Source organism: Pelobates fuscus, chromosome 3 (assembly GCF_036172605.1).
Source record: "Pelobates fuscus isolate aPelFus1 chromosome 3, aPelFus1.pri, whole genome shotgun sequence".
NCBI classification, from domain to species: domain Eukaryota; kingdom Metazoa; phylum Chordata; class Amphibia; order Anura; family Pelobatidae; genus Pelobates; species Pelobates fuscus.
Window position 1 is genome coordinate 297377123 of NC_086319.1, and position 21373 is coordinate 297398495.

At 41.0% G+C, this 21373-nt stretch overlaps 2 protein-coding genes and 1 long non-coding RNA gene across 3 annotated transcripts in view; 2 read left to right on the forward strand and 1 right to left on the reverse strand.

Moving 5' to 3' along the window:
• Window positions 1-660, reverse strand: part of IQCH (IQ motif containing H) — a 107790-nt gene extending 107130 nt beyond the window's left edge. Inside the window, exon 1 of the mRNA XM_063448753.1 lies at window positions 521-660. Within this exon, the coding sequence (XP_063304823.1) occupies window positions 521-571 (51 nt within the window). The 5' untranslated portion in view covers window positions 572-660. The remainder of the gene's footprint in view (window positions 1-520) is intronic.
• The window catches only part of LOC134603105 (uncharacterized), a 741779-nt gene that overhangs the window by 93885 nt on the left and 626521 nt on the right, over window positions 1-21373 (forward strand). The window lies entirely within an intron of this gene.
• Window positions 730-21373, forward strand: part of AAGAB (alpha and gamma adaptin binding protein) — a 28840-nt gene continuing 8196 nt past the window's right edge. Inside the window, exons 1-5 of the mRNA XM_063448746.1 lie at window positions 730-852; window positions 17633-17823; window positions 18348-18444; window positions 19113-19202; window positions 20305-20388. Of these exons, the coding sequence (XP_063304816.1) occupies window positions 783-852; window positions 17633-17823; window positions 18348-18444; window positions 19113-19202; window positions 20305-20388 (532 nt within the window). The 5' untranslated portion in view covers window positions 730-782. The remainder of the gene's footprint in view (window positions 853-17632; window positions 17824-18347; window positions 18445-19112; window positions 19203-20304; window positions 20389-21373) is intronic.

Genomic DNA, 21373 nt, shown 5'->3' on the forward strand with positions numbered 1-21373 from the left:
ATCACGGAGTAATATTTTCCTGGTATTAAAACCTAGCATTTAAAATAAGTAAATCATTTAAAATGCACACAAAGGTAGGTAAATACAATGTATACAGTATCTACTTATGTGTACTGTTTCCTATGGTTGCCAGCACTTAACTAGATTGTTACCAGGAGGTCATACACACCCTACATACTATGTAAGCTGTCCAAATGTAATCCTTTCCCACAATGAGCTTTGCTGAAATCCCTTATTCACTCCTAAAGAAATATATGGAACTCTGTATTATTCCTACAAGTGAACTGACTAGTAACAACACACAGACACATTAGATTGTCCTAAAACAGGAAATGTAATAAAATGTAAAGCTAATACCTATGGTACTCTGAGATTATACTCACACAGCACCTGTTAATACAGTGACTCTATGTTTCTATAATAATGATGATGATTCTTATTATTTTAATAATACTGTCAGGGGGGCCTTGCCCAGGTACTGGATATCCAGTGAATACCCCTGCTGCCCAGTCTGTGTTACCTGCACCAGGAGGCTGCCCACGGGGTCAGTGCCCTGAGAGACCCGGGCCATGTTGCGGGCCGTCACTGGACAGCTCCGGGCTCTGCTGCCATGGCAACTGGACGCGGGGATTGTACCACTGCGCCAGGCGGGGGCGGGAGATTCCATCCAGCCGCACGCTGGGAGGGGTGACCGGAAGTGTGGCTGTTGCCACGCGGAAGTTGGTCGGTTGCCATGCGGAAGTAGGTCAGAGTGTAGCGCGGAAGAGGCTGTGGGAGCAACCATGGCTCCCGTGCCCTGTGTGCTGCTGACCAGCTGCGCCCCGGGATTCAGCGAGGAGTCTCTGGTGGCAGGTAGGTAGATGGCAGAGGGAGTGCATGCTGGGCATGGGGAGGCTGCCCCTCGGCTCCATGGATAGTATAGGGGGGTGAGGCGGACAGCTCATTGCATTATTCATGTTATTACACACTGCCTGTCACAGCCATACAGGCAGATACACTGTGACTCCCCAGCCAGTCCGCCCTGCCCCCCATCATGTTATGGTTTTACAATTTTCTATATATTTGAAAGGATTTAGAGAATCTTATTGAAACATAAAGGATTAACACAAGTTATAGTTGATTTTTAATGTTGTATTCTGTTGTGTAAATTCCAGAGAGGAGACCATTTGCCTTGAAGTGTGAATTTCAGTAAATTCATAGAGAATTTCGCATTTTTGCTGGGCTATATTTTTCAGTTTGTCTTTTTTGTCCTGCAATTAGAAATTCACTTTAATTTCACACTTTTGTGAATGACCTTGAGTATGTTTTAATTTGGTATACACCTGTCATTTGTCACTTGGGTATCCACTTAGGTTAGTTGGTACTATTTCACATATGTGTAATAATTGGTAACATAGTGTTTTTGTTTTTCTTTTATTGTGATAGATGTTGTGAACCCTGTATGTAAATCATTATTTATATAGCGCCAGCAAATTCCATAGCGCTGTACAATGGGTGGACTAACAGACATGTAATTGTAACCAGACAAATGGGCGCACAGGAACAGAGGGGTTGAGGGCCCTGCTCAATCAGCTTACATGCCAGAGGGAGTGGGGTATAGTGACACAAAGAGTATAAGTAGGGGTAATAAAATAGGTTGCTAGAAAAGTATTCTCTAAGAACTTAGGTTCTTTTTGACAGTTGCAGGAGGGGTAGGGGTAATTAAATAGGTTGCTAGAAAGGTATTCACTGAGAACTTAGGTTATTTTTGACAGTTGTGTCCATGGGGGGGAGAGGGTGAATGAAAACCCGCTAACAATTTAAATTATATGCTTTCCTGAAGAAGTGTGTTTTCAAAGATTTTTTTAAAGGAGTCGAGACTGGGTGAAAGTCTAACAGGGAAGGGAGTTCCACAGAAAAGGTGCAGCCCTGGAGAAGTTTTGGAGGCGAGCATCAGATGTGGGAGTACGGACAGAGGATAGACGTAGGTCTTCGGCAGAGCGCAGGGGCCTCGACGGGACATACTTGTGTATTAAGGATGATAAGTAGATTGAAGCAGCATTATGTAGGGACTTGTAAGCAAGCACCAGAATCTTAAATTGAGCAATATATCTAACTGGAAGCCAATGTAGGGACTGGCAGAGGGGGAAGGCGTGGGCGGTGCGGGCGGGCGGGCAGACAGGAAAATGAGCCTCGCCGCATTCATTATAGATTGCAGCTGTGCAATCTGGGAACATGTAAGACCACTGAGAAGGGCATTGCAGTAGTCAAGGCGAGAAAGAACAACTGCATGGACCAGCACCTTATCTGACTCTGGTGTTAAATAGGGGCGGATGCAAGCTATGTTTTTGAGATGGAAGTGGCAGGATTTGGCAATCGACTGAACATGAGGGGTGAAGGAGAGGTCGGAGTCAAAGAGAACACCTAGACAGCGAGCCTGCGGGGTAGAGGTGATGGTGGCACCGTTGACTTAGAGGGAGACACACGGGAGTAGCAACATTTGAGGGAGGAAAGACCAGAAGTTCTGTTTTGGACAGGTTGAGTTTAAGGAAGTGAGCAGCCATCCAGTTGGAAATCGTGGAGAGGTAGTCAGAGACACGAGTCAAGATGGGCGGAGAGAGATCAGGAGAGCACAGGTAGATTTGTGTGTCATCATCATATGAATGATAATGGAAGCCAAAGGAGCTGATGAGTTTACCAAGGGCGGCAGTGTAGACTGAGAACAATAGGGGACCAAGGACAGAACCTTGGGGAACGCCAACAGAGAGGGGTTGAAACTGAAAAGACACTGGGAGAGGTAGGAGGAGCACCAGGAGAGAGCTGTATCTTGTAGACTGAGATTATGGAGAATGAGAAGAACCTGTTGATGATCAACAGTGTCAAAAGCAGCAGAAAGATCAAGGAGAATTCGGTTAAAGTAATGGCTGCAAGACTTAGCAGTGATTAAATCGCTGGATACTTTGGTCACAGCTGTTTCAACAGAGTGACGAGTGCGGGATCCAGATTGAAGCGGGTCAAGCAGAGAGTTGGATTTGAGTCAGTCTGTCAATCTCGCATACACAACTCTCTCAAAGATCTCGGAGGCAAATGGCAGTAGCGATATAGGGCGGTAGTTGGATGGGGAGTTGGGCTTTTTCAGAATCGGCATTATAGTTGCATGCTTGAAGGGTGAAGGAAATGCCGGAGGAAGAGCAAGAGAGGGAGACAGTGCGGATGAGATATGAGGAAATAGGATCAAATGAACAGGGGGTGGGGCGGGAGGACCGGAGCAGAGCAGAAACCTCTTCTGTTGTAGTAGGTGCGAATGAGCATTGAACAGTTGGGTTGGGTCATGTATTGGAAGGGGAGGGAGAGAGTTTAGAGATCTCTTTCCTGATTGAAATCTTCTCCATAAAGTGAGTTGCAAAGTTTGAAGCGGACATGGTGGTTGGGGTGAGGGGGAGAAACAGGGTGAAGGAGAGCATTAAAAGTATGAAAAGGGCATTTGAATTGGCGGGACAGTGTGTTTATGAGGAAGTTGAAGTAATTTACTTTTACAGAGGAAAGAGCCAGAGTGTAGGAACACAGCATAGATTTATAGTGGAGGAAGTCCGGTGCAGTGTGAGACTTTCTTCAGCAGTTCTGGAAATTCTTTTGTGATATCGGGTCAGCTTGGTGTGCCAGGGTTGTAATTGGGAACGCTTGCTGCGTTTTAAATGTAATAGGTGCCATGATGTCAAGTTGAGAGGAGAGAGTGGAGTTCTAGAGTGAGGTTGCAGAGTTAGGGCAAGTGAGATTTGGAATGTGTAAAAGGAGAGTTTGAAGTTTGGTGGAGAGATGCTGGAGAACAAGGCAGTGGAGGTTTCTGCCAGATTGGAGAGTTGAGGATTGGGAAATTTGGGTACGGGGTATGCCAATGTCAAAGGTCAGCAGATGGTGGTCAGATAAAAGAAATGGAACATTGGAGCGATTAGAGGTGGTACAGAGATTGGTGAAGATGAGGTCAAGGGTGTGTTGTGCTGTATGAGTTGCTGAATCAGTGCATCTCTGAGGAAAATTCAGCTTCCCCATGCAGAGCGGGGGAACGCTGAACGGCAGAGCTGCTTACTGTGCAGCCCTAAACCAGGAAGCCCCTCCAGTAGCCATCTAAGGAGTGGTCACTTGGAGGTGTCCCTAGGGGCAATGTAAACCCTGCCTTTTCTCTGAAAAGCCACTGTTTGTATAAAAATGCCTGAGCGCAATGATTATACTCACCAGAACAACTACTTTAAGCTGTAGTTGTTCTGGTGACTATAGTGTCCCTTTAAGTTAACAAGCCAACAATGTTCAGTGGGGCTTGGAACAACTAGCTTTGGCATGCAGGGCAAGACAAAGTAAAATATATATGTATAAATGAACAAGTACACATACACACCCACAACTGTATGTAAATTATTTGACAATGGGATTTCTACATAAGTGTTTGGAGTAAATGAGATGTTAGAAGGATACTTCAAAATGTTGTAGACCACTTCTTATTTTATAATGCAGGGCTGGACAAATACACAAACACACTCACTCACTCACTCACTCACTCACTCTCAAGTGATTACTTTTTAATTTAAATGCCCCCAGCCTCCATACGTCTCTAGAGCTGGTGTGGATAGGCTTTCCGTGGGGTCCAGTGGGATTGGTGCCATCTCCCTCTCGCGCACTGATTAGTGAGCTGGGGGCCGAAGTGACGTCAGCAGCCTGCCTCAGCCCTCCGTGATCCGACTGCCCGCCTATGCTCTCAGGCAGCTGGTCACCTCGGGGGCTGAACAGTCCCACAAATCCCAGACGAGCCATATATCGGTATGCCAGATGATCGACAAATCACAGGTACTATGGTGACTAGGAAAGTAGAAATGTTGTCCTGGCATCTGGGTGTTTGTCAGCCTGTTTAGCCTGCACCCTCTGAGGCGAGAGGCTCAGGGAGAATGCTGTCGGGCAGCGAGGTAACTAATCTTACTGCTCTGCTCCCTCACGCACATCCTTCAGTGATGTCGGGAGCTGGACTATGATGTCACTCTGTTCCCAGCATCATTTCCTGTCTGATTTTTTTTTTGCATTACATTAGAACAATACCCTATGTAAGAATTTGAGTGCTATACACCAGGGATAGGCAACATTTTTGCATCACTGTACCAAGGCAAAGCTTTGAAATCCTTTAGAGTGCAGGTCTATTTTTTTTTTTCCTATTAAAGTGTATTTTGCTGCTTGTGTTGTGTATGTGTGCTGCAAGTGATTTACACGGTTTTATGTTTGCATGTTTGAGCTGTGTTCGATTGAGTTTGATACACATGTATGTGGGCTGTGTATTACGTAATGATACTGTGGGCGTCTCTCCAGTGTGGATATAACTTCCTCCTAGTGCTGCAATGAGTAAATTGAGATCTGCTGCTATCACCTTTAGTCCCAAATGTTAGTTTGGTACCAGCAGATATATGAACACACACAATTGGGACCACTTTTAGGCTTGCTACAGTGGAGATCCTAAGATATCCTCAGACTGTTTGGCACCTGGAGTTCCATAAGTTGCTGATTCCAGTTATACCCTCCCCCAACAAAATAACTAATGCATAAATAAAAAAAAGCAATTTGTAGCTTTTTATTATTGCAACACTTCAATAAGCAACTGAATATTGCTGCTCTTTTTTTTCTTGACCAACTTCAAATACACACATTCAAATCTTAATGTAAAGTCAACTGGGTAATCTCAAGTCATATTCTGCTACACTGTTTCAAATACTTTATTTTGCACAAATGTTTAGTGTAGTGAGCCACTGAGCTGCCTTCATCATTGGAATCTGGACGTCTGTGCTCAACTCCCCATTCTGTGATGTTATAAACTGCGTGTGAGACCTAAGTAACTTGTGCAAGTTCTGTCATTGCTTTCTGTAGGAGATATGCATATGCAGCTCCCAGTAGTTTAACTTGTGAAAAACCACGAAGGATAATACTTTGAAAGCAAATCAACGCCATACATAAGTTGCTATTAACTTGTCATATATTTTCATTAATGTTTCCCATGAAACATAACAGCTGAATTAGGTGTGCAAAACACACACACACACCCTGGAATAACACAGCATTCCAATTGAAAAAAAATGATTAATCAGGATTTGCAGAGCAGAATCAATTTCTAGTCTCTCTAGAAGCTATATATTTGAAGCCAAAATAGACATTCAAATCCATGTTTTAAAGTAGTCCTATCATCTTCATGATGCATTAAAAGCTGACTACCTTCAGGCTAAAGTGTCACTTAAAGGGACACTGTAGCCACCAGAACAACTACAACTTATTGTATTTATTCTGGTTTGGCTTGGGCTGGCTCTGCCCCTGATCTGCCTCCTTCATAGTCTCAGCCAATCCAACGCTTTTGAACACCAAGTCTGATGATGTTAGCCAAGCAGGTAGATCAGGGGCAGAGCCAGCAGCAGCAGACTGGAATAAAGGTAATATTTTGCAGTATTTAGGGGGGGCAGGGGGTGTTTTTAACACTATAGGGTCAGGAATACATGTGTGTTCCTGAATCTATAGTTTTGCTTTAAAGACTCGGTTCGGTATCATAAACACTTCAGCCCACTGTAGTGGTTACAGTGCTAGGAGTACTGCAACTCATCAGCATGAGGTTGGTTACTGGCTTGCTATGGAGGCTTGGTGTTACTTGTAAAGTACATACCAATATAGTTGTGATGGGGAAGAAAAGTGCCGACTGCTTAATGCTTGTGAGCAGACTATGTATACCAGAAGAAATGTAGTCTGTATGTCTGTTCTTAACGTAAAATATATACCACATCAATCATAATGTATGAATAGAAATTAGCATTTTAAACATTCCCAATATGACTCTTTAACATAGCATGCACACTTTAAATATCCAGGTACAAAAGTTTGCCAGCATTTTTTTTTGTTTTTACTTTATTCCACCAGGTGGCTGTCAAAGCTTTCTTTATTTAACATGTCGTGGTGTTATTGAGATTTTGCACTATTTTTTGACAATATGTGTGATATTGAGAGTCACTTTCCTGACCCTGTTTGCACAGTTACATGGGAAAGGGAGTTATGACTAATAAAATGTGTATATTATATTATTTACCTTTTAAATCTAGCCTCATTTAAAAATAGGTCAGTCAGAGCAATGAAACTCAACTGTACATAGTACTAAATCAGACTACAATAATAACTCATCACATTCAAGGCAAAAGTAAATTGTTAGAGAATCTTATACAGCACAAATGGTAATGTAATTTGTGTTCTTTCCCATACTGGGAAAATAGAACTGGGAATAATGCACAAATCACCTTTGTGCCGTTCTGAGATTACTAAGCTCATATAAGTTATACTCCTGAGAGGCAGCTGCTGCCTGGGACTGTAACTTCCACTAATATCAGGCAGCACCCTGGAGCATTTATATTCATGTGCTGCGCTTACAGTAAAGTCCTACGCTTAACCCCTACACTACAAAAACTATTACTAAGAACAAAATGAGTTCCACCACACTCCAAAAAAATTGAGCATTTAAAAAAATAGAATCTATATGAAATGCATAGAAAGACTGTGTTGGAATTTAATTGAAATACAAACACAGTCAACAGATATCCTAACACAATATAGGGACCCCAAAAGTTGGTAGAACCACTTTACGCACTAATTATAACCCTAATCTAAATATTTTATGTGATCTAAAAGATACAGAACAGCACATCAGGGGAAAATAATACCTGCCACTGAAGAGGTCAAGAGACATTTCTAACCACTTAACCTTCTCTCATGCTTTATTATTTATTGCATTTATCATGATTTCTTTAGTTACTATTTTGTGTCATATGTGCATAAAATATTTTGTAAATCTTTTGTGTACAGGGACAGGTTATGGTGTTCCATTTGTGTATTTCTGTTGTTGATTTATCTAAATCAGGCTTCCCCAAACTCCTGCCCTCCAGATGTTGCTGAACTACAACTCCCATGATTCTCAGACTATCTATTTCATTCATAGAATCATGGGAGTTGTAGTTCAGCAACATCTGGAGGGCCGGAGTTTGGGGAAGCCTGATCTTAATGTTCGTTAATTAACATTACTTTATAGCAAATCTACATGTTTCCAATGGCAACATGCTCTCTTTAACACTTTCTCTGTGTCTGTGATAAGCAACCTAGTGAGAAAATCGCAGCAGACTAAACTGGGACTGGACAGTGTTAATTAAATAGGCACTCCAGGCTCCAAAACAACTTTATCTAAATTAATTTTTTTCGGTGCCAGGAGGCACCCAGGAGCACCCTCGAATGGTTTAACCCCAAAAGTTGATTCCAGCGCCGATCTCCACACCTCCACAAATGGCATCCAGCTTCTGAAATTCCACTTTTCCTACTTCCTGGGTATAAATGGAGAATTTGGTTTTGTCACCCACATGCACCACACACATCTAAAACAATATTTCCAAGAAGAAAAGGATACTGTGGTTACATTTACTCCTAGTTCTCTTACCTCATACTTGCCACATTTACAATTCCAAGTATTTTGGTATGACACTAAAATAACAAAAAGGATGGAGATTTTAATTGAGAGCCTAGTTATTTGCTGGTTAATTATCCCCAAGTTATTTTAGCTCTGCTAAAGTTGGTGATTCATAGCTCCTTATAGGAGAGTTACAGTTCTTTGTTCTTTCCCTCCATTGAACGCAATTGCAACATTTTCTGGGGCGAATAAAGCAATGGAGGAAAGTAAACCAAAAAAATCTACCTGCCTCTGTTTCACTGCTACATTCTGTGTAATAAAGTTGTCTCATGATGCCTCGGGCGCACTCATTGGGAATTTGTATATGCAATATTTGCATGCTCTGTTTTCTCCAGCAGTGCTGTACAAATGCGTATGATATGTTTATGGAACTACAGGAGTTAACTAATCTGAATAGTGTGACTGGCAAAGCATTTTAAATTAAAAATGATTCCATGACGAATTAAAAAAAAAAAAAAAATATATATATATATATATATATATATATATATAAAGCACAACCTGTAGCCAACTATTTTCAGAAGTGACAATGCCTCTTTAAGGAAGTATGGACTGTGACAGGGTCACTAGGGACAGGTTAATAAGGGCAGACACATAAGACAGTGCATGGACTTTGTCCCTGCTTCTAGGTTGAATATCTGCAGCAGCTTCAACTGCTACTTAAAGGAACATTTTAGGCTGGTTATGGCAGCATAACAACTTCATCTAAACCAAGTTGTTATGGTGCCAGCACATCCCCAGATGCACTCTCACCTTCAGGGGTTAAACAGTTCTTGAATGGTTTATCCCAAAAGTTGCCTCCAGCACAGGTCTCCACTCCACTGCAGCTGACGCTTGCAGCCAATCGGTGACTCCCCATTCACAAAACTGTCTTGGAAAGAAACGTACCTTTTTCTCCAGTCAATTGGGAGTCACTGATTGACTGGAGAGTCAGCTGACCGCTCTCAGCCAGTCAGCGGCGCCCCTGCCTGGCAGCACTCTTCCTGAAAGTGGAATTTCAGAAGCTGGATGCCATTTGTGGAGGAGTGGAGACCGGTGCTGGAATCCAACTTTTGGGGTTAAACCATTCGAGGGTGCCCTTCTGGCACCGTAAAAACGTAATTTAGATAAAATTGTTTTGGAACCTGGAGTGCCTATTTAATTAACACTGTCCAGTCTTGGTTTAGTCTGCTGAGATTTTCTCACTAGGTTGCTTATCACAGACACAGAGAGAGTGTGAAACTGAGCATGATTTGTGATGTTTGATCGAACCACTTTATTATAAATGCAGGCCTAATTTAGTGGTTATTCTTTTATTTGTGCTTTTCACACACACACTCCATTATCACAGGACGTTTCATTTTCCTGATGTGAGAGAGTGCAATAAAGCTTCAGTATTTGATTTAATATTGTCTCATGACTATAACGGTAACCTCATGTACCAGTTTTCCAGGGTCTTTTTGGTAAGTCATAGGGCCTCATATATTAGATGCCCTTTTCTTTTTTGTCAATCTTTTTTATTATTTGAGGAAGTTGAATGACAGAATCAGAAAATGTGATATGAATATTCAATACATAGTTTGTAGCGAGATGGTAAATTACTGCAATAACAAAAAAAGGCCAAATTTAAAATTAGATACATAGATACGAGCTTGCTCCCTAATGGCAGTCTGGAAAAAATATACCACGTGGTAAGAAATCTGAATTACCGCAAAGTCCCTGATAATGTCATAAGTTAGTAATAGGAGTTATGCGTGGCAAGAGACAGGCTAGATGGTTAGCATAGTGTAATTGGGGCATGATATGCAGTGTCTGCTACCACGTATCACTTTGCGTATGCCAGGGAGATTGGAAAAAGTATTAATTAAATATTCAACGACCACTAACCAAGGGGATCTCGGGGGGGGGGGGATTTGAATTAGGAAACCAGACTTTACGGCTGAGTGATAATGAACAAATAACTAACTGGACAAGGCTAAGCAAAGTGAACTGATAATGTAAATTATTAAAAAGCATAGTATAAAGATATTAAATTGCTTAAGTCAGTATGTAGTCTAAGGTCACCACATCGGATCTTCATTCACTTCTAGTGATGAAGGGCACAGTGTGATCAGGATTTCAGGTGTCAGTAGTCACATCAGAGGAAGAGTGTTGTTCATTTTTATTAGATGCCCTTTTCAGCTTTGAAATCTGTCAAACTTATTAGGAAAGAAAAATTCCCCCTGTTGGCATACCATTTAACAAGTATTCTAAATGTAGTACTTTGAGTTGTTTAGTGTAGCCACTTTCTAATGGCTTGGTTTACAGTAAAACAGGGACAGGCCGAGGTCAGGGGAATACAGAAGTCAGTGAAACAAGCCAATATGTTAGTACATGCAGCTAACAAAGTGCGATCAGGACAAGTCGAGGTCAGAAATCCTTTCGGATTCCTTTCTTGTAGCAAACACAACTCTGGGGTGACTTTTTACTGGGTGTGCAGGGATTTGGGAAGGAAAGTTCTTGCCACAAAGTCTTTTGACATCTTCTGAATCCAAAGAGGGGGGAAATTGGGGGAGGGGGGGTAAATAAAATATCAGGCAAAAGTTTCAACAATATGTTTTACAATATGTAGGAATTGAAAATTGCTATCTGGCAATTTTTTTTGTACCAGGACATACTTTTTCAGTTGACCAGATAAAGCTCTTTACATTTATCAGCCATGTCAACTCCCATGCATACTTGCTGTAGTCTACAATGTCATTCTTTATTTTTTTTATCGCTGCTCAGTTCTTCCCCTGACAGCCACTGGCACTGTACTTTCGTCATTCATTGCAGACAGCATCTATGCATCTTTTTATTATCTGTGGACCAAAGGGCCAGCACCTGGCATAGAGTTGAAGAGGACATCCAAGACACACCAGGAAATCCTGTTGGGTCAAGATGGCTATCCTTCCCTTGATAAATCTAAAACGCCCATGTGTAGCCAGTAGTGGATTCACATAATTTATCCAATTTGATGCCATGTTGTGACCACTTGGCTAAATTGTTTGAAAAGAAAGGGATTCATCAATACAAATGTTTTGGTCTGGGATATAATTTGGGAAAAATTTGTCAGACAAGAGTTAGCTAAGGGGACAAATTTTGTAGCACCTGTGAAACAATGGGTCGTTTCCAGGGGGACACAGTGCGTTATTGTTACAATGGAGGAATTGCAGCATTTACTCTTAGCAATCCTTCTTGATATCCCCTGTGAAAAGCGGTAGCCAGGATGGGGTGCTTTTGCCAATAGGACCTGATACTTGTCTTTTTCACAATACCCATTACTAGGGTTCGAGTCAAAACTTTTTTAATTTCTGTGGCATGTTTTTTCATGAAATTTTTTTTTTTTATTCTTTATTTTGGCAAGGCATTAAATTACATAGTTGACAGTAGATCTGAATATATGCACCTTTTTATTTTTGGTTAACAAGAGAACATGAATTAGTGACCTCAGAGGGATGGGTCTGAACCGTTATAAGCAAGAATATTCTGTTAATCCCCATTAGTAGGAAAGTAAACACATCCTGGATGGTATCTCTAGAGTAGAAAGCTTAGGCAATATGGTCACTGACGTATACATGAGTGTAGGAACATGCTAGCACAAGATGAAAACGTGGACTGCATATAATAAATGAGAACTAAGGGCAAGTTAGAAACATAGAATGTGACGGCAGATAAGAACCATTCGGCCCATCTAGTCTGCCCAATTTTCTCAGGTTATGTGTCATAATATGGCTCTGATCTCTTTATTTTGTGTTCTATGCAATGCTTTCCTAATGGGAATATATGCATCAATCTCTGTATCAAGAACTGTACTCCACATGAGTGTAACATTTCTGAAAGTAGTGGTTTTGCAGTTGTAGCTCACTCACTTTTCCCCCCTTGACCGTTTAATAAACAGAAGGTCTTCATCCTGAGCCGAAGGGATCCTTAAGCCTGTTTATTCCTGAGAGTCTAGATCTTCTGTAAATATAAAGATAGTGCAGTAGATACAACTTACCAGCAAAGGTTAAAGGATCTTAACATGTATAGCTTGGAGGAAAGACGAGACAGGGGGGATATGATAGAAACATTTAAATACATAAAGGGAATCAACACAGTAAAGGAGGAGACTATATTTAAAAGAAGAAAAACTACCACAACAAGAGGACATAGTCTTAAATTAGAGGGACAAAGGTTTAAAAATAATATCAGGAAGTATTACTTTACTGAGAGGGTAGAGGTTAACACAGTAAAGGAGTTTAAGCATGCGTGGGATAGGCATAAGGCTATCCTAACTATAAGATAAGGCCAGGGACTAATGAAAGTATTTAGAAAATTGGGCAGACTAGATGGGCCGAATGGTTCTTATCTGCCGTCACATTCTATGTTTCTATGTAAGTTTAATATATGAATTCTCATCAGAAATTACCAACAGGGCTCATTTTGTGTGATGTGCAGTGCTTATTTATCACACTCCTTGGGTTCCTCTCGCAAACTAGACCTAGAAGGCAACTGTTCAAAGTACATTCCTGGGATAACATTTGTTTTGGAGGAGCAGCCTGTCTGAGAAGGCAACCGTGTGTTTTATGACTGTCTGAGTAGAGTGCACAGATCTTTAGTTTGGAAGCCCTACTAGAAACCAATGTTTCTTATGCACCATTATGCAAAGTGTGTGCGTACCTGCAGAGCTGACCTTGTAGCAGCAGATATTAAATTAACTGTAATCTGTCATTACCATTCTGTAATCCCACTTTCTATTATTACATTTATCCTCAAACTCTATACACAGATTTGACTCCAGGATGTCAGTCTGGGATGTTCTCCAATCAAAATACTAGTTTCTGCACAGATATTATATTTTATGGTTATTTCCCATTGAATGATTTTTTTTCTTCAACTTAAACTTTTTTTCTCAAACTGTGCTGGTGAGCTAAATTATTAAGGTCTTAAAATCAAATCAAATCAAGTCATGTGATATCTGCCTCCTGGTTCACTTATGTATTATGTTTAAGGTATTAATAGAACGTTTCTAGTAGGGCTTCCAAACTAAAGCTCTTCATCACACAATGCATCTCCACTTCTTCTGCTTCCTGTGAACCTTGCACGTACTGCAGCTGTGAGATAACTAACCCAACCTTTTCCTCCACACCTCTTTATGAAGCATTATTATTATTATTACCTCATCATCTCCCTAACTACTTTGTTATTCTCAACCTAAACAGTGTTGTCCTGGATGCCCCTATACATTACCCAGCATGCATAACTTGTTTCAAATTACTTTATCACAGGCCATCTCACTAAGCTCTTTGTAGATTATGGCAAGGTTCTCTAATACTTTTGTATTAGTATGTCTAGTTATATGTGGTACTGTCTTAACTCTTAATTACTGTTAAAGGGGCTCTTGGACTACCAAGACAGCTTGCAGTGTTCTGCATTTAAAACCGCCTCCCCATTTTTAATTAAATAAATACATAATTTGCCTTGGTCTCATATTTTAGGCACTCATAGTACTGATAGTAATGCGATTTAAAGATGCCATATGGTAATGGTTCCAGGAGTCCCCTGAAGACTTTGCATACTAAAACGTAAAACTAATTTTTATCAGTGTAACTCTGTGTCCCTTGGGCGCCTGTGATATGGTCACATTTGAAGTGGAAATTCAATATCTAATTCTGAGAAACTTTGGACCTCAGTCATTGGCATGCCTAGAAAATTTGGCACCCTGGACGGATCCTCTGTTTGGATCCCAGTCACAGTCACACACACACACACAGTTACAGGCAGACAGTCACAAACACACACAGTAACAGGCAGGAAGACAGTCTCACAAACATATACACACAGTTACAGGCAGGCAGTCTCACACACACAGACGCGCGCAGACACACACACACACACACAGCACTCCCCCCCCCCTCCACACCCAGACAGACACACACACGCACATAACCACAGGCAGTCATACACACACACGCACATAACCACAGGCAGTCATACACACACACACACGCACATAACCACAGGCAGTCATACACACACAGTTACAGGCAGACAATCACACACACACAGTTAACAATATTAATCTTGTCAATATAAAAACTTAACTTGCTGAGAGCATCAGCTAATATTCTCTGCCACCAGATAGGGAGGTGCCATGACCTTGGTCTGGGGGCTGGAGGGGGATGTGTGAGCTTTGCGGCCGCACAGTGCCCCATGGCAGCTGGGGTTCCAGGCGACCGACACAGCTCACACACGCAGACACCAGCTGAACTGTCCGCTTCTCCAATTAACAGGCTCCAGGGAAGGGCTTTAGTGAAAGTTCTTTACTGGAGCCTGTTAATTGGAGAGTTTAGGCATCATAGCAACTTTACTTTAATGAAGTTCTTAGGGTACCACTCTCTTAACTAAAGGTGTTAAACCATTCTTGAATGGTTTAACCCCAAAGTTTAAATATAAAAAAAATAAACTCCGTATTTAGGTGATGTACCCCACCAAAAACACAAAGTGCGACTGCAGCACTAAAATTCAGTTTGCCATGGCATCTAGAAATTTCATCCTGGCACCTGGGATGTCAGCCCTTCTAGGCTGCGGCCCGGGTTATCATTGAAGTCAGCCGCAGTGGGGGGGAGCATTGGAACGGCTGCCCACCATGATGAGCATGGAGGCAGCCGGCTAAGGCAGCAAGGAGGCGGCGAAGGAAGAAGCAGTATTCTACCTGCAGCTCCTCTCTGCTCCCTTGTGCTGTTTAATGATGCCGGGAGCCAGAATATGATGTCACTCCGGGCCTGGCATCACTACAGAGAGCGCAAGGGAGCAGAGAGGAGCTGCATGTAGATTACTGCTCCCTTGCATACATGAAGAGAAAGCTGCCCCACTGGACCCCACTGGTAGTCTGAGTGGATTTCAATTAAAATAAAAAGGTCAGTTTGCGAGTGTGTGTGTCTGTCAGAGAGTGTTTGTATCTGTTTAGGTACCTGCTCCCCTCAATCGCATGAGAAAGGTGTTTTACACACCCTTTTGCCGTGGCTGTTCCTGCCTCCGTGGCTGAAATCATCCGTCTTTAAGATCTCCTCTAAGGAAGGATATTGCACATGCGCAGCAAATCAATGTGCCAATCAGCATCTCCTCATAGAGATGCATTGAATCAATGTATCTCTATGAGTAACATTCAGCGTCATCATACAGCGTGTGAAGACGCTGAATGTAGGTGCTGCACACTGTGCAACACTGACCAATGATTCTCTAGTGGCCATCTGATTGACTGTCACTAGAGGTGCTACTAGGCAGCAATGTAAACACTGCCCTTTCTCTGAAAAGGCACGGTTTACATTGAAAGGTCTGTGGGTACAGGCTGTAGGTAGTGGTTCTGGTGTCTATAGTGTACCTTAAGAATTGCATGTTTCTTGTTGAAAATTAAAATTCCTTTTTGAAAAACTGGCTCCTAACTTTTTTTAGCTGGCTCTTAGATTCTAAACAAATTAGTCAAGCCCTGCGTATACCGGGGCAGCATGTAATCATGTATAAGGAAAAACAAAATAAACAAAGAATAGTGCAATTCTGTGTGGGGAAGTACAAATTAGTAACAAAGGTGAATGAATAAAAACTCCTATTTAAGAGAACCTTTTAAAAAGCTAAAGGCTTCAAGCATGCAGACTTCTGTGCCCTAGAGGTGGCTGCAAAACTTTCTTTAATGATGGTAAGAAGGTTTTGCTGCCACCTCAAGGGCACAGAAGCCTGCATATTTGGAGTCTTTATCTGTATAAAAGGCACCTCTAAATTTGAGTTTTTATTCACTCTCTTTTGATACGAATTTGTACTTCCCACACAGAATTGCACTATTTTCTGTTTGTTTTGTTTTTCCTTATCTATATATCTATATGCTGCCCCCATATATGCCTTAAACGGACACTGTAGTCACTATTACTATTTGACCTGTTTGAATTGCTAATAGCAGCTGGAGTCCCCCGGCACTGTTCTTCTTTTCAGGGTTACACTGTGTTCAAACAGTTTAACACTGAATATGGGTCCCTGGCCCCTTCTGGAGGCAGAGTTTACACACTTCCTTGTAGTCATGCCCTTCAATTAAAGTTCTGATATACTAAAAACAGTCAGCTGACACTCTCAGCCAATCACAGCTGCCCATTGCTGCTCAGGCTAATACTTCGAATAGCCAAATCAATACAGAGGGTAGGGGCTGCTGGGGACTCTCATTTCACTTTAAAACATAAAGACATTTTAAAAACTGATTAATGCTGAATAAAATAACGGCACCAGAGGATTCTAGACCCTGTAACCAGTTTGAGATGAAGCAGATACAGTGCCTACAGTGTCCCTTTAAGGCAAGTGTTATCCTACACAAATGTTAGCGCTGCACTTGCAGTTTGTTTTTTTGGTGTGGTACATCATTTAAATACCGAGTTTGTTTATGTTTTATATTAGAGATTTTGTGTGTGATATAAGGAGTGTGTTACAGCTGCTGTTATTTATATGTATATTTGTATTAACCCCAAAGTTGCCTCCAGCGCCCATTTCAACCTTCCCCCCACCCCCCAATTATTGTGTTTGCTTTTTGTGAGTGTAAGGCTTTTTGTGAGTGTAAGAGGGTTATTTAAAAAAAAAAAATCCCTCCTTTTTTGTTCCTCCCTCCAAACCAACACTGTTGATCTTGTTAATAAAGTGACAACGTTTCTGTGATATGTACTTCAGCTATTTCTTTGAATTGAATGTTGATAACTGGACAACAGCTCATTAGTGCCCCTGCTCTACCAATAATGCCAAGTTATTCAGAACCATATGGGAGCATACTGGTTTACTAATAACCTGTTAAACCTGGCAATATATTGCAAATGCGATAACTTAACCCCTTAAGGATCAAACTTCTGGAATAAAAGGGAATCATGACGTGTCAGACATGTCATGTGTCCTTAAGGGGTTAAAATGTATATTTCCATTATTATATCGGATTGGTTGTATTTGCATATATTCTCAGAAGTTCCATCCTGAAGTGTCAGTTAAAGGGTACTATACAATAAATTAATAATACTTAAATACCCAGTATGTCAACTTCCATTTAAGGGGCCTTTGTCTCCTATAATGAGATAGAAACACTTAGATGTCTGTTTGAGTAGTTCTCATGTGTTGTTTTGTTTTCTGCAGATATCATTGGGACAGATCAGATTTCATCACCTGCAGAAGAAGTGAATGAGGTGAGGCAGTATCCATGGAGGATAGATAACAAGTACTATTCAGCTGATGTCAATATTTCTGTGGTTCCCAGCACTGGACACATTACTGCACAACTAGCAGAAACCATTCAGGCCTTCATCATATATTTTGACAGCACCGTGGTAAGTAAAACCTAGCATGGACTTTTTTTAATACTGCTTCCCTTTGTGTTCTCCACTGCTCTATTTTCATTGTTTCTTTATTCTATATGTAAGATAAATTCTTTTACTTGCAAGAGAAAACAAATTTAAAAACAATCTAGTCAAATGTTAACGTTTTAGTTAAAGTTGCTCGGTCACCTCGTACTTGCCTTTCTCCTGTTGATTCCTCTTTCAGAATCTGTTCTTTCATTTATGATCTATTTCTATTTAAAACATAAGACAAGGTAGTGTATTTTCCCTTGACAAAAGGTGAAGCATAAGGCAAGCTTTATCCTCTGTTAGCCTGACAAAGGGAGTGTAACTTTCCTTAAGCTCCATCCTTTTGTCACATTTGTCAGGCATCGGAAAAATACAAAGACAAAATAGATTAGATGTGAAGAAAATATTCTGTATTACTAGGCTCAGTTACTTATTTATAATCCAGGCAGAGGTAGTTTTTTGTTTTTTGTTTTGTAAATCAAGCTAAAATTCTCATTCATTCTTAGAAATCTGGTCTGGAGAAGGTATCAGCATGGCTCCCCTTCCTGGAAGATTGGCTGCTAGATGTCATGATCCTTGTATGTGACAGGGCATTGGAAACTGGTAAGAATGTGCTCTATTCTGTGTAGGTACAGTGTGCATGTGATTATTATGTGCTCTGTATGTGTTTGTGGCCTTTCCTCTACTAGAACACCTGACAGGTTATATTGCCTCTAGTCTGAGACTAGTCATCCAAAAGGATAAATTAGGAGTGTATTTCAGAGAATTCAGGATTCATTTAGTTAATTCCCAACAGTTTTTCTTTCCAAATATAAATAGTTAATTTTGTTTATGATGGATTTGATGTTCTGAATAATTAATAAAATGAATTAATCTTACATTTTGCAGGATATTGGCTAAACTGTATAGGCCAGCATATGTATCCTGCAGTAATATTCTTGTTTTGTAACCAGCATTAAGTTGTCTTCCCCTCCATTATTGAAATACCGTAGATCAAAATTATTTGATAGAATATTCTAAAATAAGATAAGTGCTTAAGCATAGCGATTCTTGCTTAAATGTTGGCTAGGGCATCTGCATTAGTTGTAATGGAGAACGCTATGCATTGTTTAATAGTTCAACAAATAAGGAGTTACTAGATATATTATTATTATGCTGTGTATGTGTGAAAAATGGCCAGAAAGGTGCATTGCTGAATGTCTCGTATGGCAAGGGTTAATAGACATGTTTCATTGTGTGAGATGAGACCTAACAGACTCCTACTTTGATAGGTGTTACCCGGCAGACCGCTCAGGAGTGGTGTATCAAGCATGGATTTGAGTTAGTGGAGCTGAATCCAGAGGAACTGCCAGATGAAGATGGTAACTACAGCTTGGACACTGAAAGGGACACTATAGTCACCAAAACAACTTTAGCTTAAAGGGACACTCCAGGCACCCACCACTTCTGCCCATTGGAGTGGTCTGGGTGCCAACTCCGACCACCCTTAACCCTACAAGTGTAATTATTGCAGTTTTTATAAACTGCAATAATTACCTTGCAGTGTTTAAGTCCTAGAGGGACTTCCGTGTTGCTAGAACATAAAAAGTGTTTTAAACTACGCTGGACATCCTCACGCTATGCTCGAGGACCTCCATCGTTGCAGAAATCCCCATAGGAAAGCATTAGATGCTTTCCTATGGGAAGGTCTAATGCGTGCACGCGGCCATATTTGCGCATGCGCATTAGGTCAGCCGGCAGAGGAGGACCGTGGGCGGAGCTTGACCCAGCACCAATGGACAAAAAAAACCTTCAGCAACATGGGATGGGGGGTGGGAGGGAGAGGGGCACTGCAGGGTCCTGCAGTGCCAGGAAAACGGATATATTTTCCTGGCACTGGAGAGTCCCTTTAATTAAGTAGTTTTGGTGTATAAATTATGCCCCTGCAGTTGCACTGCTAAATTCACTGCCATTTAGGAGTTAAATCACTTTGTTTATATAGCCCTAGTCACAGGGCTTGCAGGTAACTTGCACAGCCTTCCTAAACAGTCACTGTAAAACGTCATCTAATGTTTACACATTCATGAATTGACAATCCTGTTTAATTTAGAATTTCTTCTCTTCTGCTCTGTTTATAACCTCTTAGACCCTGCAGGAGACTCCTGTGTGTGATTACGGTTCAATGTACAGAGGAGGAGATAAAAACTTCTAAAAACACTTCTGAAACATTTTGTTTTCATGCAGGCTGTGTCAGTCACAGCCAGGAGAGGAGTGGGTAAGGCTGCATAAAAATATGCAACAGTGATTTAATTCCTAAATAGAAGAGGATTGAGCAGTGAGACTGCAGGGTCATGATCCAAAACTGCTTCATTGAGCTAAAGTTGTTTTGATGTCTGTAGTATCCCTTTAATTCCTGTATATTTATTTAGAAAATATCAAAGTATTCCTATGGTGTCTAAATGACACTGCTCTGTTCATACACAGATGATTTCCCAGAATCCACGGGCGTCACACGAATAATCCAGGCCTTAAACGCCAATGTATGGACTAATGTAGAAATGAAGAGTGGTGAGTAACTATGCTAATTGACATTTGATCATTTAAATTGAATTTCTCTTTGGCATGCTGGATATATTCAAATGCTTTGTGAGATAATTTTATTTTTTATTTTTTTATTATTAATCTCAAAGTCATTCTTGTCTTTGTTCCACTTGGTGACACTGCAGGATTAATGTAACATATATATTTAAAGCATTTTAGAGAGTATGCATTAATAAAGGTTACCTTATTACCCTTTCATGACAGCAATCATTACAAGTGTTTTTAGAAATCCATTCTCGCCACGATCAGTAGTAAGACATCATAGAAATATTGATATGCAGTTTACCCAAGGCAAGGAATTGCTGAGCCATCCCCGTGCTTGTTTTGCAAATCATGCACAGCCAGGTGTGGGGACTTCCATTTATAACCGTACCCCACACAATTGTTGGGTGTACTCGCTGTTACAAAACAGTCTTACTTTTACAGCTAGTATGTGTCTCATGCCGTAGGACCACTGTGATAGTCAATGACAGTGATCCTATGGTGTGATTAGTAGCTGATGCCTGACTGCAGCTTTGCATGCTGTAACTAGCTGTCTGATTTATTGCTAGTTTCCTCCCTAGTGAGGCAGTCCAGCAATAGTCATTGATTGACTGGCAAATAGTATTCTATATATTATTTTACTATAGCATGCTGTGATGGGGATAATGTGCAGTCGTGGGCTACTATTTTTGTTGCAAAAGTGACATGGGTTCAGTAAATCAATGGGTAAAGATTGGAAATTTGAAAGCAGAGACTGACATGTCTCTTTTTTTACATTTAAACCCCAAAAAGACCCCCAATGGCCTGTGTAGGAGTATTACTGTATTTGAAATTCCCCATGAAAATTAAATGTGTGGAGAACACTCAAATTTAAATACAACCAACAGATGTGGCAGAGGTTGGCAATTTTATGGTAAAATCTAAAGGTGTCTAAATGCTCTTGCTTACATACCCTAAAAGTCGAATTCCT